The 16,387-nt window shown below is 47.0% G+C and overlaps 2 protein-coding genes across 5 annotated transcripts in view; one reads left to right on the forward strand and one right to left on the reverse strand.

The window, feature by feature from the left end:
• The window catches only part of LOC105416390 (collagen alpha-1(XIX) chain), a 69,578-nt gene extending 63,874 nt beyond the window's left edge, over positions 1 to 5,704 (forward strand). For all 3 annotated transcript variants that reach the window (XM_029835409.1, XM_029835410.1, XM_029835412.1), the window contains 2 exons: positions 360 to 437; positions 3,043 to 5,704. In XM_029835409.1, the coding sequence (XP_029691269.1) occupies positions 360 to 437; positions 3,043 to 3,134 (170 nt within the window). In that variant the 3' untranslated portion in view covers positions 3,135 to 5,704. The remainder of the gene's footprint in view (positions 1 to 359; positions 438 to 3,042) is intronic.
• A 237-nt stretch (positions 5,705 to 5,941) lies between these two features.
• Positions 5,942 to 15,348, reverse strand: col9a1b (collagen, type IX, alpha 1b). 2 transcript variants are annotated; one of them, XM_029834636.1, is made up of 32 exons: positions 15,175 to 15,348; positions 14,817 to 14,888; positions 14,702 to 14,737; positions 14,555 to 14,617; positions 13,675 to 13,728; positions 13,318 to 13,353; positions 13,197 to 13,220; positions 13,057 to 13,107; positions 12,895 to 12,975; positions 12,729 to 12,761; positions 12,579 to 12,635; positions 12,445 to 12,498; positions 11,379 to 11,432; positions 11,228 to 11,281; positions 11,058 to 11,111; positions 10,884 to 10,937; positions 10,759 to 10,812; positions 10,622 to 10,675; positions 10,461 to 10,514; positions 10,108 to 10,152; positions 9,957 to 10,010; positions 9,831 to 9,884; positions 9,706 to 9,759; positions 9,105 to 9,176; positions 8,884 to 8,919; positions 8,731 to 8,775; positions 8,589 to 8,621; positions 8,330 to 8,476; positions 8,088 to 8,142; positions 7,077 to 7,265; positions 6,921 to 6,998; positions 5,942 to 6,836 (listed from the first exon to the last, which is right to left on the reverse strand). In XM_029834636.1, exons 1-32 carry the CDS (start codon positions 15,238 to 15,240, stop codon positions 6,640 to 6,642), a joined length of 2,064 nt encoding a protein of 687 aa, XP_029690496.1. In that variant the 5' UTR covers positions 15,241 to 15,348; the 3' UTR covers positions 5,942 to 6,639. The 2 variants fall into 2 exon arrangements, with proteins under 2 accessions (XP_029690496.1, XP_029690495.1); XM_029834635.1 differs by lacking the exons at positions 14,702 to 14,737; positions 14,817 to 14,888; positions 15,175 to 15,348 and having other exon boundaries at positions 12,895 to 12,948; positions 13,053 to 13,107; positions 14,555 to 14,590.
• Positions 15,349 to 16,387: the final 1,039 nt, after the last annotated feature.

The raw sequence follows: 16,387 nt of genomic DNA on the forward strand, positions 1-16,387 counted from the left end.
GGGGGAGTTGCAAAGACATCATCCCGTTGCGAGGCCTTGGTGCCACATTCGAACACGAACGCACAGTCGGTTCATTAGATAGTGATGATTATCATCCGACACGGCACCGCTAGTGTGTTTAGAGTTGCTCCTCCAAGATTGGGCACAGAGCCGACTGTCATGATGATGTTCACATCATGTAGATGGTGCTTCAGATGGGTCTCTGGGCAGAAGTGGAGGTTGCAAACGTATCCTCAAGATCGTCCGTATCCTCCCGTTATGACACTTGCACTAATTTGACTAACTGTACATGACGGCAGCGCCTTTTTGCACCACCGCCGCCGCCGGATGCTCATCCAGAGTGTTGTGTCTGTCCTCAGGTTACAGGGGTCAGAAAGGAGAACGAGGCCAGCCGGGTCTGGGGTTACCAGGAGATCCAGGAGACATGGGGCCACCAGGTAAGGGAAGCCGTGTTCCTACATAAAGGGAAAACACAACGGGATGTTTTATTGTCCTTTAATACTCTGTTGCTATCACAGTAATAATTAATTTCCTTAATCGTCAAATATCATTGGTCCACATACTCCTGGTGGTACCCCAGCACACCTGCTGGTAGCAGTGAGCGTGTGAGTCATCTGTCACTGTTTACAGCACAGAGCTTTGCCCTGACATATGAAAAACTGCAGGGAAAGGGCTGCCGTGAATACGTCTATGATGGAGCAAATGCAATAATGTGCTCCCCGCGGAGCCTTTCCAGATGAAAAATGTAATAAAGTCCCCCAGGATGTTCCTGCTCCGACTTGGCTCTCCAACACTTCAACATCCTGCATCTGCAAATATTGTGCAGATGGTGGCAGTTAAACATTATGATTGAGTACAGATTGACAACGTGAACGTTTGTGGGGATAACTGAGTAGCATTCAGCCAAGCAAATTGCATTTTTTATGAAGAAAGGAAAGACGACACCCTGGTTTTCTTTATACTGTCTCTAAAATGCACCCAAAAAAAACCTTTTCTCTGAGATTATACACCACATAATCAATAAATACAGTTAAATCTGCTCTTCTGGATGTGGGTCATTCAAAAAATATCAATTCTATTTTCTAATGGGAAGGTTTGCTTTGAAGATATTTTCCAACTTGACTTAAATGTTAATGTTAGCTTTGAGCCACCCAAGTAAACCGTGGTGCTAGTCCAGTTTCCCCCATAAAATGACCCAGCTCTGTTCTTCCTTCTTCAGAACTGAAAGTTTTCATCGGGTGCTCCCTGCTGAATGGAGGAAACTGTAGCATATCGCTCTGCGTTATCAGACAACCATCGTGCAGAAAACCCTACATTCTATTTAATTTATTTCCCATGGCGGCACGCTGGGAGATAAACACAGTTTGGAGATAACATTGTGTTTTCCAAAAACACAGTTCCTCTTGGGGGATAAATGGCGATCACAACGTTGCCGTGATGGAGCCGAGTTAAGAAAAATGGGCAAAAAGGGGGCTAATCTGTCCGGCGTTGGCTTCTTCCCTGCCCCTGTAAACTAAAGCTCCCCCACTGAATGAGCAGGGTTTCCTCTCCATAAGTCATCACTGCGAAGGTTCGCCACTGACCACGAACTGTTTAATATATGTGACGGGCAAAGAGGGAAATTGGCCGGAGTTCCTCCAGAGGGGACAAATCACAGCATGCGTCAGGCGTCGCCTCTGGTGGAGGCCAGCCCAGAAGCACCTCCAGCCGTCGTCACATAGGCGGGGAGAGTTCTGACCGCGTCAGACTGGTCGCCCAATGTGGATGCAGGACACGGAGAATGGGAATAATCCTAAAAACAGGCAGCCGGTACCCTTTAAGCATGCTGAGCTGATGTACTGAGGTTCTAACAACCGGTTTATCAATGGCAAAAAACAACTACAGGAGCATCTCACTCAGGAGACACTACTTACAATCATCGAGGAGTGTGTGTGTGTGTGTGTGTGTGTGTGTGTGTGTGTATATATATACAGTAGGTGTCTTTGCCCACCTCTCTGCGCAGCCTGACAGCTGCTGACTTGCTGGCTTCACGGCCGTGTGGGAGAACCGTGTGCGAGCGGTTAGAGCAGAGATGGATGTGGCAGCTGTGAAAAGGGCAAGTTGTGTTTTGAAAGGGAGGATAAAGGACAAGGCAGCAGCCATGATTACGTCAGTGCGGGTCGCGGCGGTTCGCCCGAGCTCTGACTGTTCTCTGACTGTAAAAAAAAGACGGATGAGCGCGTACCGCTGCCGTTGTTCGGTCCAAACAGGGAGGAAGTGTGTTTCCGGCGTGCACCTGGGGTGGTCTGTTGCTTGGTAACATAAGAGGTCTGACGACCTCACATCGGCGTTGTACTCTCGCTCTCCTTCATTCTCATTACAGGGAAATTAAAAGCCTTATTCATCGTAAATGAGCTCGCCATCCTTGCTGGTGTCAGAGGCTCTTAACACGACGCGGACGATGCCAAGTCTTATTAAGGGCGACTTACTGTATAATGTCAAAGCAAATTTAGGACTATTCATTAAGTTTAGTGTTCCTGTTCGGTGAGGTGAAGGTGGCGAGCAGTAGTCAAACTCCATCACCGATAATCTTGCGCAAGGTCGGGGTGGGGGGGAAGGGGGAGGTGGAAATAAGTCTCCAAACACGCGCACCAAATTACAGTCAGCAGTTTGTTTTTATCACCAGCCCTCGCTGCAGCGATTCCCACTTTTTTACATTGAGTGCTGAGCTTTGAGTGCATCCTCCGTCACTGGAGGACAGGAAGTCAGGGTGGTCTTGGGAGCGTGCGTGCACCTGATGAGAGCAGTGACAGTGCAAACGGACCATGTGAAGCAAAGCCTACTGAGTTTAGGTACACGCCTCATTATTTTCTCTCTGCTTCCAGTCAGAGACGCCTAATGAAGTCCCGGTACCTGGTATAGACAACAGGTGCTAAAATTAATGAAACGGTGCCTAGCTTAGGCTACGTCTCGCTAACGTCAGCACTGGTGTCACTTCCTTGCTTGAACTTTGTCCTCTGCTCTGTCGTTATGTAATTAAACCATGTCTAATTTTCTGTTAAGGCCCTCCTGGCATCACCTTTAAGGGCCCCCCGGGCCCCCGTGGACCTCCTGGGACCTGCGACCCAACTGACTGCCTCCTTCCCGCTTTTTGAGGACATCACGGAGGACAAGCGTCCAGCTCCGAGGCCACGGAAGAACCGGCTGCACGGATTCACAACCGAACTCCAGAGTTTCTCTGTCGAGTTTTTGGTTCTTGTCTGGCGTACGAGTGGTGGAAGAATCTCTTTATGCAATGTTGTTTTACATTATTTACATCTCCTGCTGTGATGTAACACATTCCGCGTCCCCTCGAAAGGCAGAAATGAGTTCTTTTCTTTTCCTAATTTCAGTCCAGTCTGATTAAAGCGATCTGGGTTGTTTTGTTCGGCTCAGGCAGGAAGTCCTTTATTTCTTTGCGTGCGTGCGTGCGCACCCACCGGCTTTACGTGTGGAAACCAAATTATGCAACCAAAGTGCAGCAAATGCATCTGTTTTCTCGAAGGATGCTCCGAGGAGACATCAGCCAGGTTGTTTTCAGGAGATTACGACCTAAAAGGCCCGTTTTACTACAGTTATGGTTTGTTGGGCGCAGGTTTTAGGTTTTTGGGGCGCGTTGTGCATGATAATCATTTAGAGGATGACCACGTCTTCCCATTCATACCCGAACTGCCGGGGTCACGCGTGCACCCATGGCGCCTCGAAGCATATAAAAGGGTGCGTGAATGTAATTTGAGCCTTCAGTGAGCGTGGTGTCATTTTTCTCAATAATGCGATTGTGGGTTTTTTGTGGGGGGGTGTTCAGGTGTTTCAAGACTCGTGACGGGACCCGACACTATTACACCAACATTGTACTTGTAATAACACGTTGAGGTTCTCGGTACGTTTTGCTACTCGTTGGCGTGAGTGCGAGCGAGATGAGGATGCTGAATGTTTACATGTGTGCGACGATTTCTGTCGTTTTATTTGTATTTTTCTTTTCTTTCTTCTGCGATGCGAGAGAAGTCGGACTGCGCCGCTGACACTTCAGAACGCTTTTGAATGTACTTGAACTCGGTCGCATCCTGGCGGTTCTGCTCTCGGAGCAGATCTTAAGACTTTATCGGAGCTCATTTGTTGTCTGGATGCTTCTTCTTTTATTGTTCTCAGTTTGAGGAGCTCCACACATTTGCATTGAGAGTCTGCTGGAGGGTTTCCATTGTTCCCACTGGATTCAAATGAGCAATCAAAGGACGGAAACTTTATTTGTCCTTTAAGTAACATTTAACAGACGTGATTATTGTGTTAAAAGGGGAAAAGGGAGCTTTTTCTTAAGCTTTTATTTCTAGTGGGCTTTAATGAGGGTTTGACTCGAGCGGCTTTAATTTCACTTTGACTTGTCCTGCTGTGATTAATGTTTAATAAGTTATGGTTTGGGTGTGATTGCATTTCTGCGACATTGCTGCTGTCTGCATTTCCTCCGCTTAAGATCTGCTTTCGCTGTCTCTTACACATGCGAGTTCTAACCCGCACCCCGACTTTGAAGCTCTTCTGCATATTTATTTATTTTTTTTAAATATATTCGGTCTCAGCATGCAGGCTTGGTTTTTATCTGTGCTGAATGTTACCAGGGTGAGAGGATCTTGGCTGGGATGGAGCCAGTCCTGTGCCAGAGGCTTCATTTGTGAGTTGAAAGAGCCCCCTGCTGGACAAGTGTTTCAGGTTCTCTGTGCAAACATGAGATTTCTTGGAGTGATGGGATGCATCAGATCCTCCCTGCACACTAATTTCCACATTTGGTTTAATGGTCCCCCCCCCCCCCCCCCCCCCCCCCCCCCCTCCCTTGATGACACGTACTTCAACCTTGACCAGATTCAGATAATGCGATCTGAAGTTTTGGGTGCAACGACGAGAGTCAACTCTTGCACTGATTGGATTTATACAGAATTGATATTAATGTGCACTGGTTTGTGACTTTAATTCCGCTAAACAGCGTGAAAGCCGGCAAGGACCGAAAACAGCTTCCAATGTCACGGCGCACCCGCAATTTTTGCCGCCAGTCATTTCACATCGTGGCAAATTCACAGCCAAAATTCATTCCAAGGAGGGAAACATCGAAGCATCCATCCAGCTAAATCTCGTTGTTCACAAGCAAACACTCAGTCTACAAATTCTCCTTATCTTTATTAAATTATTTTCTTTTACAATGATATAAGCCGATGCTGTTGCCACATGTAATCTAATCTTGCAAATAAGCTGGTAATGAGGGGGAATTTGGATCAGCCTCCCAGCATGTTCCCTCGGATTAAAACTCTTTGCCTGCTCTTGTTCTTGCTCCTCTGCTTGGTTCCTTTGCTTCGGTGGACTCTGAAGTCCTGCTTTTGGTGAATATCTACCTCAGACTTGGTTTACCACACGTGGACAAGTAGCTTCAAGCTGCTTTACACAACACACGGACATACGCCACTTCATTGTTGCCTTTTTTTTTAATTAAAAAAATCGAAATAAACCTCTTTAATAGGTTGATGCAATGTATAAATGCATAACTTGCAGCAATGAATGTCACTGTTTCCTCTGATGACAAAGAGGATCATTATTCCTGGTTGTAGCTAGTGGATTCAAAGATTGTGCTTCATATCTTTCTCTGCAGCATCTTTTATTTGCATTGATTTGCCTTACTTGTGTGCAATAAATGCTCTTCCTTGTGCTCTGTGTTGTTGCTTCATTTATTTACTACATGGAGATAAACCATTCGGCCTTTTTCTTCATAAATTAAGTAAATAAATCCACCACTTTATGTTAATTCATCAACGCAGCTCCAATGTGGGTCGAAAAGTGAGGTGACATCTGTCATTTCAAGGTGCACAATTTATTTCCCCTTGTTTGTTGTTGCATAGTCTTAAAAAGAAAAGGTTGTGATTAGGGTTAAAATAAAAATATTTTATTTATTACGGACATATTGCAGCGGCTGCACAAGGAGACAAACATCTTACATCCTCTTGTTTGGAAGGAATTGCGACTTACTACATTTCAAAAGCTTTATTTTTATTTTTTTTTACAGATTTACAACATGTGCTGAGGTCAGTGTGTCTCGGTGGGGTTTGCATCCACTCTGGAGGGGGGGGACTCTGATCTGGAGCCCAGGATATTACAGCATGGAACAGGATGAGTGGGTTTATTTTGTAGGGCATCAAGAAAAATATTTTCTAAAGCTAATTTCTGTGAAGAATGAAAAGCTACTTTTAGTTCCCCCCCCAAAGAAAAATCATAAATGGGGTGAAAAAAAGGAAAATTGCAAACAGAGCCACAAGGAGAGTGGGATAAACAAGATTTCTGGCCATTTCGTATCCTCCCCCAGAAATGGGAGCAGGAGTTTCTGAAAGCAGCTCTCAGGCACAAAAACACCAGATTAGACTTTGTTTGTTTGTTTGTTTGTTTGTTTGTTTGTTTGTTTGTTTCACGACGACCAGATGAGGCTCTCTTCTGATAGAGACACGGCTGGCACAAAAGGCTAGAGGTTAATGGACGGACGTCGCTTCGACGTCTCCTCGGAAGACGGCCTCTGAACGCCGTGTGCAGTGAAGAATGGGGTGAGCTCGGAGGAGCTGGTCCGGTCCGGACCGGTCCAGTCCGGTGAGATGCTCAGTTCCCTGCAGGTCCTTTCACATCCAGAGACTGGTGAGCGGCCCCTGCCTGGAGGTTGCAGGCCGATGGGTCGCAGTAGCCATTGAGACCGTGCGCACCTGGAGGACCGGGTACGCCGGGCTGTCCAGGGACACCGGGACGTCCCCTCTGGCCGTCTCGACCGTCCCGACCATAACCAGGTTTGCCTGGTTCACCTTTGTTTACAAAAGTCATTTAAGGCTACTAGTTGCTGCATTCAAAACAGACTTCAGTTCATTAGATTGAAAGTCTGAACTCACCAGGAAGTCCAGGGGGTCCCGGCTGACCTTTGGGTCCTCGTGCAGTGGGTCCTCTGCTGCCTCTGTCTCCAAGTTCACCTATAATGGAGATAAAGTCACTAAGATCTCAGCGCCGAACAGGCAGCAAAGCAAACACATGACGGCCCCATTCACTACCTTTGTGTCCCTTCTTTCCCAGAGGTCCTGGAGGCCCTTTCAGACCTGGAAGCCCTCTTGCTCCAGCATGCCCAGGGAAGCCGCTGTCACCTGGGGTCCCAGGAGGTCCCGGAGGTCCTGGTTTTCCAGGTAAACCCGCGACGCCGGTCTCTGGCCTCCGCAAGCTGGCAGCCAGCTGCGCCAGGTGTTCTGTAGGATTACGGGTCACAAAATGCACAAGCTGACACAGAAGCAGTTGTCATGGGCAACAACCAAGCATACTATTGCAGCAAAGCACTTGGTAATGAATGGCACCAAAGCCCAGGAGGAGACCCTCCAACGACGGGGTGAAAATCTGGTCACGTCACCCCGCGAGTCCCCCCCCCCCACACCTGAAACTCCATACGATTGCGAGGAGGAAGATAATACTCTTTATTTCAGGCAATCAGCAGCAGAAAAACCCATGTTCACGGTGTAAAGGATCTAATACAATTCTCCCCCGGCGCCTCGTCGCGCAGTGTTTTGCATTTAAATTCCCCTTTTTTTTTTCTGTCTCCCGATGAAAATTCATGCCGCCACTGCACGACTGCACTCTTTGTAAGATTTCCTTGCCAGGCAGACTCTTTGCTCCGAGCGGAGGCGTGCAGGTCTGCTGGAGGTGAAATAAATTTTTCAGCACATCGGGTATAAAAAAATCATGAGCGTAGGAGATGAGTTGTGGAGACGTAAGAGGGAGAGAATGGAGAGAACAGAGGTTGTGACTTCAGTGAGACATTTCTAAAGCCCGGAGAGCGAATCTTTCATCCATCAAATAAACAAAGGCTGAAGCTTTATTTCATGTTTGGGCTGGGAGGCCTTCCCTCCCTCTTTTTTTTTAAACTTTAGAGTATTCCGCTACCACCAAGATCAATGAGACAACGCAGGGGCGACCCTGTATGTGGTTGTGTAATGAGGCATTCTGGGAAAGATTAAAGTCATGAAATGAGGCACAAGGGAAATGATAAATGAGGTCGAAGGCCTATCAGCCCTTACCTTGCATGACTCGCATGCAGACTTGTTTGATGTGCTGATCACTTGGCTCTTTACCCTAGAAGGAATCAGGGGAGGAAAAAAAGAGGACTGTAGGATTTTGCGACAGTGCTGGAAACATCTACTTGATTTAAAAGCTCTCATTGACTTAACGAGAGCTTTTAAATCCGTTTTACAGACTGCAGAGGAACCAACACTGTGTAGTTGGAGTTCATTATTTTTGAGGTTGTTTTTTTTTAACTTACTGGAGGTCCCTGAGAGCCTCTGACTCCAGGAGCACCCCTGTCACCCTGCATGCCCCGTGGTCCGGCTGTGCCAGACGGGCCCTCGATGCCAGGTTGACCTCGGTTGCCCTCCGGACCCCTATTTCCATGTTCACCCAGGTTACCGATCTGAGCAGAACGCAAGGTTCCGTACCAGGGGGATATTACAAAGCTGCACTCGTTTTTAGTACTTTAACAGACTCGGAAAGACAAGATAAATAAAATATCTCTCTGAGCTCACCTCTCCTTTAGGGCCGGATTCTCCTGCATCACCCTATAATGCAGCAGTTCATAAAAAAGAGAGAGAGAATAAAAACAAAGTCAGCTAGGTGGATGTTATTTATATGTTGAACAGTAATGCGAATGATGGTGTAACAACTTACAACATCGCCTTTGTCTCCGGGGTTCCCTTCATCACCTTGTGCTCCCTGCAAAAAACACATTCTTGAAATGATTTATTTATGTAAACCTTCTTTGTATTTAAATGTATCATCAATATTTAGAGCATATGAATATTTATTACAGGGATTTCATACCTGATCTCCTTTGGGTCCTGGTTCTCCACTTTCTCCCTGTAATGAAAAATAAAGGAGAGATTAAATTGATGTCTGCAGTGACGGAATTCGGAAATGAGCGGCCACTAGAGGGAGCTGTTCTGCAGTTTGTGGCAGGAAACGTGACACTGTTTCGGGAACAGCTAAAAACCCCAAAATCAAAATAAATAAATAAATAAAATTGTTGTGTCCTCATTTCTTACCCTCTCTCCTTTCTCCCCCCGCGAACCAGGAGGACCAGGGAGACCCGGGAGACCGGGGTCACCTTTGGGTCCCTAAAAACAAAGGAACATGGACAAATGGTGAGTAGAATGTGGGTGAATAACAAGTTATAGAAGATACAATAATGCATCTCCTGATTTAACGGGAACCTTTTAACTGTATCGACAACAAGCGTTTGTGGTCAGGTTCTTCTCTGTGTGGACCTGGACCTATCTTTTTTCGGCGTGTTCTCCCTAGCAGGTTTTTTTTGTGCATTCCCACTTTGATCAGTGAACAACTGTCTGAGGAATGCCAGGAGAACAGAGAGCCCATTCACTCTGCTGCTTGCAGGTCTCCCCTTACTGTGAAAATAGACCTCATGTGAGATCCAGCCTCCGACTATTCTGAAACAACAGGAAGACCACAGGAAGGCCACAGTTCCAGGGTCGTTTCAACCTCTTCATTCTCTTCATTAAAATCCACTCTTGAGTCCATCTTGTGCCATCTCTAATGGCACAACATCTGTTTTTTTTTAATATTCCTACTATTTGACGTTGAATACAGACTTGCTGCTAATGTGAGATGCTCGACATTATATCATACCCTGGCACCTGGCTTGCCGGCTGGACCCAGAGGGCCTTGCTGTCCTATGTTGCCCTAGAAAAAGGAACAAAGGGTATTTATAAAAGTTGATACAACACACGTATATGAAGTCCAGGTGTACTCACCGGTTCACCAATAGGTCCAACAGGCCCGACCTCTCCCTGTTCACCTCGCTCACCCTGTGGGAACAGAAGCGCGTCAGAAGAGAGGAGAACCACGGGCTGAACACATGTCGTTCATACTGTACGTACTGTTTTTCCAGTTGATCCCATTGTTCCTGGGAGGCCTGGTTGTCCAGCGTCGCCCTGGGCAGAAGGTTGCTCTGTGATTATTACAGTTTTGAAAGGAAAAGCTGAAGGACAATAAAACAATTAAAATGCTAAAAAACAAAAGAACAGCAACCTTAGAGCCACTGGTGCCTTTCGGTCCAGGTGAACCAGGCAAACCCTGGGGGAAAAAATCAAAGATAATTAACAGCAAGAAAAGAAATCATCTCTTGGGAATGTCCAACTAGAATAACGTCCATATTTCATGGAATAATAAAATCATCAATAAACCAGGAGCTGGAAAAGGACAAAATGATTCATTTGGAAATCTCAGCCCATTATTGGGGGCTTCCCAGTTTCTATTGTACTTGAAGATCTGTTGTTTGTAACGCCAGCACACGTGTCCTGGCGCTTTAACGGTTCCTGGTGGGTTTACTCGGCCGCATTCAGAGCCGGTCCCGACAGTTTCGGAGTAAAGGTCACACTCACAGGAAACCCCTGAGGCCCGATCTCTCCGGGAGCGCCTGCCTTCCCGATGCTTCCCTGCGGGGAGAGGAAGAGAGTGAAAAAACAGAAGCTAGCAGCAGAAGCCCCTAGAACTCAACACCGGGCCCTGCAGCATGACAACCCCATCTGTGAACCGCTGAGACCTTTGCTCCAGGCATCCCAGGTATACCCTCGCGCCCGTCAACGCCCGGTAAGCCCTGGTGGAGAACCACAACCGTCAATACTATCAGCTGTTAGCAGGTGCAGGGCGGATTTAGAATATTAAGGCTCAGAAACTTACAGCCTCCCCCTTCGGACCTGGAACGCCCGTGATTCCTCTTGGCCCTTGGGTGCCCTATAATAACGTTAAGAAGGCTTTAAAGTATGCAGCGTAGGTCTGAAATTGCCAATAATGTGTCCACTCACCTTCTCACCTGAAGGTCCAGGCTCACCTATCACGCCTCTCTGGCCTCTGTCTCCCTGAAATAACAATACTAAGATGTACCATCGCAAGATTTAAAAATGGAATCGAATAACTTGCAAAAAGTTTGCAGTCCTTTCCTATGCCAATCAATCAATAAAGCCTAGGGACAAACTCACAATGGCCCCTGCCACACCCTGAGGACCAGGATCTCCATCAAGACCTCTGGGACCCTGCAGGACAACAAGAGTCGTGTCATCTGTCCACAGAGGACACCAGCCAGCAACTTTACAGCTAATGATGAGAGCATCAAATCCACTTTGGATTTAGAGGTAACAAAGGTGTGTACCATCTCTCCTTTGGGGCCCATCAATCCTGTAGCTCCACGGATTCCCTGAGGTCCCTACAATAATGAGCATATCAAGCAGATGTGAGCAGGAAAAAAAACATGGCACGAGGTTGAACTGGGACTTGAGCTTCTAATCGCCGCAGCGTCTGACCGTTGGTCCTTGAGCTCCGACCTCCCCCGGGCCGCCCTGCTCGCCCTCCTCGCCCTGGGTGAGAGGAGAACATTAGCAGAGGAAAAGCCGCCCAAAGTCCATTAGCAAAACAGCAAATTTAGCTTCATTATAGAGGACAAACAGAGGCTGCCCCCCCCCTCATTTTTCCCCGTGTGCTAATTAGAAAATGGGGCAGCCTCTGTGAATTGCTTTTAAAATAGCCTTTAATGGCTCGCAGGAGGGTTAAAGCTGATGATTTAACTCCACGCTGCCATTATCCGGCTTCGCAAATTGCAAATAATAATGTGCTGAGTTTGGTGGACCTGAGGAGGCAAATTCATTAAAACAGATAATGATCTCACCGCGAGGGTGTGAAAACATGCACATTTGCTCTGCCTACAATGGCCATTTCTCTTTATTGTTCCTCCTCTGCTGCGTGGCCATTAAGACATGTAAACACAGGAACGAAGTTCCTGGACACGCTGCAGTCAGACGTGATCGGTTCCAAAAAAAAAGAACATTTTATGCCTCTTCCTCATTGTGGATTTAATATTTATTGATATGTTTGTTTCAACTTTACATTTTTCTGTCAAAAAGTCACCCAAACGTCCCCTTGAATGAGAATTTCCTTCACTGTGGCAGTAAATCATATGGTGGCAATGGCGTGATAAAAGGAGATCCAACCGGGCTCATTTCCATTTATATAGTGCGTGGATACATTATGGGAAGAGAGGTGGCCGCATTTGAAAACCATTTTGAATAAATCATCCTTTCAGGGTATTACACACTGGATTGAACAATCAATTCCTCTTGAAATAGACTTACATGTGTAATACTTGTCTCAAAGGCCCGGAGGATTCGCGTCTCATGTTTGAATCATGCATAATTGCTCTCTGATGTTGAACGTTGAGGCATGTGGAGGAACTTTATGGTTGGACGTTCCATTTATGTGGTTTTATGGAGAGTATAAATCCCCTTTTGTTGACGTTTGCAACGCGTTACGAATGGCCTAAAGGCCTAAAATGCGGTTTGATGAGTGACGGATTTGCCCTGAACTTATTTATACCTTGTGGCCTTGTTTCCCGGGTTCACCTGCGTCCCCTTTGACACCTTTGTGGCCCTAAAAACATCACATGCAACAATTGAATTAATACAGGTCAGCATGATTTTGGCATGAAACGCGACAACTTGAGCCATTACCTTCATACCAGGAAGTCCAGGATGTCCAGGGGTCCCAGGTGGGCAAGAGTTTGGACACTACACCCCAGGCAAAGCAAAAAATAAAAAAGAAAGTTAAATAATCCCTGATGTTTTTAAAATCAAAATATCCAGTGGGGGAGGGGTCCTCACCAGGTCAGAACTGCCCAGCATTCCAGCTGCACCCTGAATTTGAGAGGAAACACAAGTTCACTGTCATTTCCTCACTTCGCGGGGCATTTAAGAGCATCACAAACAAGCTGAAAATGAATTGGAGATCATCATTTTCAAACTGTGTGAGAGGTGAAACGGAGCTTACGCGGGGTCCTGTTGGTCCGCGTGGTCCCTGGGGTCCTCTTACGCCCATGGCTCCCTGCGGAGAGCCGACAAATGTAAGTGGCTCCGCTCTCATCGAGCGCAGGCTTCTGCTCCTGTTGCCACATCTGTTTAAAGCCTCCTCAGACATACTGCACTCACCGGCAGGCCGGATTTTCCCATTTCTCCCAGCAGCCCCCCCCGGTCCTGGTGGTCCCTGCGCAAAGCCACGTGTCAGGTGCTCAATATTCAGACATTTTACATTCTGTGGTACTGATTGATGTGCAGCACGCATAAAATACTTACAGGAGACCCATCTGGCCCAACCCCCTACAGGCAGACACATTATGAGGGCATGTCGTTAACAAAGTACACAGCATGAAATGTTTGGGCTGTGATGGTGAGGGAGGGAGGAAGAGCTACTCACGGCTGCTCCTCGGGGTCCGGGCTTCCCGGGTTCGCCCTGAAGGATGAGGATCAACACTTAACACACAGGTAGAAAGCCTGTTTTCCATTCAGAGCGAGCAGCTGACACATTCCTCCTGCTCATCACATGACCGCGCCAGGCCCACTTGACCTAACAATGCTCAGCCTAATGAGGACGGATGCCGGGGCTCCCGCTCCTCGCAGAGATTACACGGAACACTTGCAGGATTAAGTCCCATTTGTCATGAGGAATTGGTTTCTGCATTGCAGCGCCTGCTACGGAGCCAAAAGGCTGGACAGCAGCTTGGCACCGTTTCACGGACAATGTTCGAAGCAGGAAGGCTCATTAGTCACTCACTTTCTGTCCGGGGAGACCGTCTAGACCGGGTTCTCCGATTGGGCCCGTCAAACCCTGCAGACAAGAGAAGCCAGGCTTGAATAATACTTCATAACAAACCTCAGTGACTGTTTGTTATTACATTTTAGTTAAAAATTAAAGGATGTTATACTATTTAGTAACATTTGTTGATTAAATTTAACTCAGGACTTCCTTTTGTTACATCACCTTAATATAATTAGGATCGTTATCGCCAGTGGGCGGAGCCTAGGGTGTCCCTGAACAGGATTAACCTGGCCCAGAGTGCAGGACACGCTACCTTCGCTCCCACTGAGGTTAGAGATCAGTTCATGGAGGCATTATGATGCCCTGGAGGGAGCATTCAACCCAGCAAACACAGAAAAAGAGGCTGGGGCAGAGGGCAAAAGTCTGAGACGGCAGTTCGTGCAGCGCTCAACATTCCTCTGGTCCACTCCAAACAAGCTCAGTGGAAGGAATCATTCCACACTTTCCTGAGGATTCTCCACTGGAGACACCAAAAGCAGCCAGCCGACAAGGCTGCTTTTGTTCCAGAGAGATGCTTTCTGGTGTAAAGTGCAGTTTAGATCCAAGGCTCCTCCGAGGCACCTTTCCTCTGTCTATCATCAGCTCCAGTATTAATCCTGATGTTTGCTTAACCCTCCTGCCAGCAGCCGGTCTCCACACTCATTAACACAAAGGAAATGGGGTCCTGTTCGGCCTGTTTGAATGAATTCCTCACATTTTTGGTCACATTTAACTAAGATTTCCCTTAAAATCTAATTTAAACCTGACAGGAAATAACTGTGTGGTGGGAGAATCCCTCTTTATTCAGGCGGGACACTTTCCCATTACAAATACATAACATTCGTAAAGAACTCACATCATTTCCAGGAATACCAGGTAGTCCCGAAGAGCCGGGTTTGCCTGCATCTCCATCAGGTCCCTAATGATAACAGGTCCGTTATCAAACATGAGCCACAACACATTATTGTCATGGTTTCCCTGATATAGACATATATATACTTACAGGAAAGCCGTCCTCTCCGTCTGCTCCTCTTTCCCCCTGAAACAGCCCAAATCTTGGAAATTTAGCAAATCCTTTGATACATTTATTCACAGTGTTGGAGGAGAAAAGGGCTTACATCAATGCCATTAATTCCTGGTACACCTGCAGGTCCAGGAGGTCCAGGAGGTCCAGGTGGTTCTTGGCTTCTCTGAGTAAAAGAACACATATCAACTTCATCCTACAACGATCAACCATTGTCTCTCACCATAACACTATGAAAACAGGGGAACAGGTGCACAGAAGATAGAACTTATAGCGTTACATAACTCATTTGCTAGAGGAAACAGGCTCCGCATGACAAACGTTGTCAAAAAGCTGTCCGATATTCACTCTAATCCGATTTGAGCTGAAGAAACAGTTGCGGGACGCTTACCTGCGCCTCGCTCACAGCAGGCTGTAAAAAAACAGGGAAAGAGGAGCACAGTTAGTCTTACTTGAGCGGAGCAAATGAGGACAAGCTGCAGCAGCAGAAGGGGCCCCCGGAGGGCTCCAGCCATCATGTCCCCTCGGGCAGCCAGAGAGAAAAGGAGTAAGTCCCGGCTTTGCTGCAGGATCCCCCAGACAAAACAACCAAGCTGAATCCGCAGCGGCTATCTAAAACCATCCAGGGTCCCGGGGCCACCAGCGGCTCATGTTTATTAACAAGGATGCAGATTTAGAGGAGGGGGTGGGTGACGTAGGCAAAGGGGCGGGGCCATCGCCCAGGCGCCACCAATAGGCAAAGTCAGCGGCTGATTTAACCTCTCAAAAGCGATTTCAACTGAAGATCTTAATGAGAATAGCCTTGAAATTAATGAGACTAAAAGGAGGGGTTAACAATGAGGGTGGAAGAAAGTCACTTTATCTGTGTAGTCTCACCGATGTCCTGGCAGGCAGGGGACAGGCGTCTGTCCGAGCTCGCTTCAAGTCACAGTGAATCAGCATCGACTGGAGCTCAAACTGGCATAGAAATATTAGAAGTTGATGTTATCATTGGCAATCAATCGATTTGTGCAGTTCTGTGCGCTCCTATCGTCTTTCTAGCAACGCACTGCAAAAAAAAAAAATCATTTAATTCATTGAAACGGGTCACAAACTGCGACTCATAACGGAAACTTTACTGAGAAGCCTGATTGAGGCATAAATGGGGCTGCTGGGCGGTCACTTAATTATATTTGAGTTTTGGTGCGTAATTACGCACAACGAGGCAGGGAGCGCGACTCTCTGGAGTCCAGCTGCTAATGGCCGCGTATTCACCGCAACCTGCGACAAATTTGGCATTTTTGTCGCCAAAGTCTGAATTGAGGGGAGGCGGATTTCAACTACAGAGGCTGTTTTAGCATAGAAGCACTTCCGCGCTGTTCACAAGCGTCGTTAAAGACTGTTTCGTATAGCTACTAGTGCAGTCAACAATCTAATAAACTCCCAAACGTATACGATTTATGAAGCAATAAACCATAGTAATAATAATAATATACCGGGATAGCAATCAGTGGGTTGTCCTTGAGCTTTCCGATTGACGTGAAGCCATCCAGGCTGACCTTCTGTCGAGCTGGTGTCTCCTCTGAATGGACCCTGTGGCAGTCCACAAACAGAGTGACCGAATTCCTGCTGACCTCCAGCAGGATGTTGTGCCAGAGGTCATTGAAAAGGGAATCGATTTGGCTG

The sequence above is a fragment of the Takifugu rubripes genome, chromosome 4, assembly GCF_901000725.2.
Source record: "Takifugu rubripes chromosome 4, fTakRub1.2, whole genome shotgun sequence".
In the NCBI taxonomy this organism is placed as follows: Eukaryota; Metazoa; Chordata; class Actinopteri; order Tetraodontiformes; family Tetraodontidae; genus Takifugu; species Takifugu rubripes.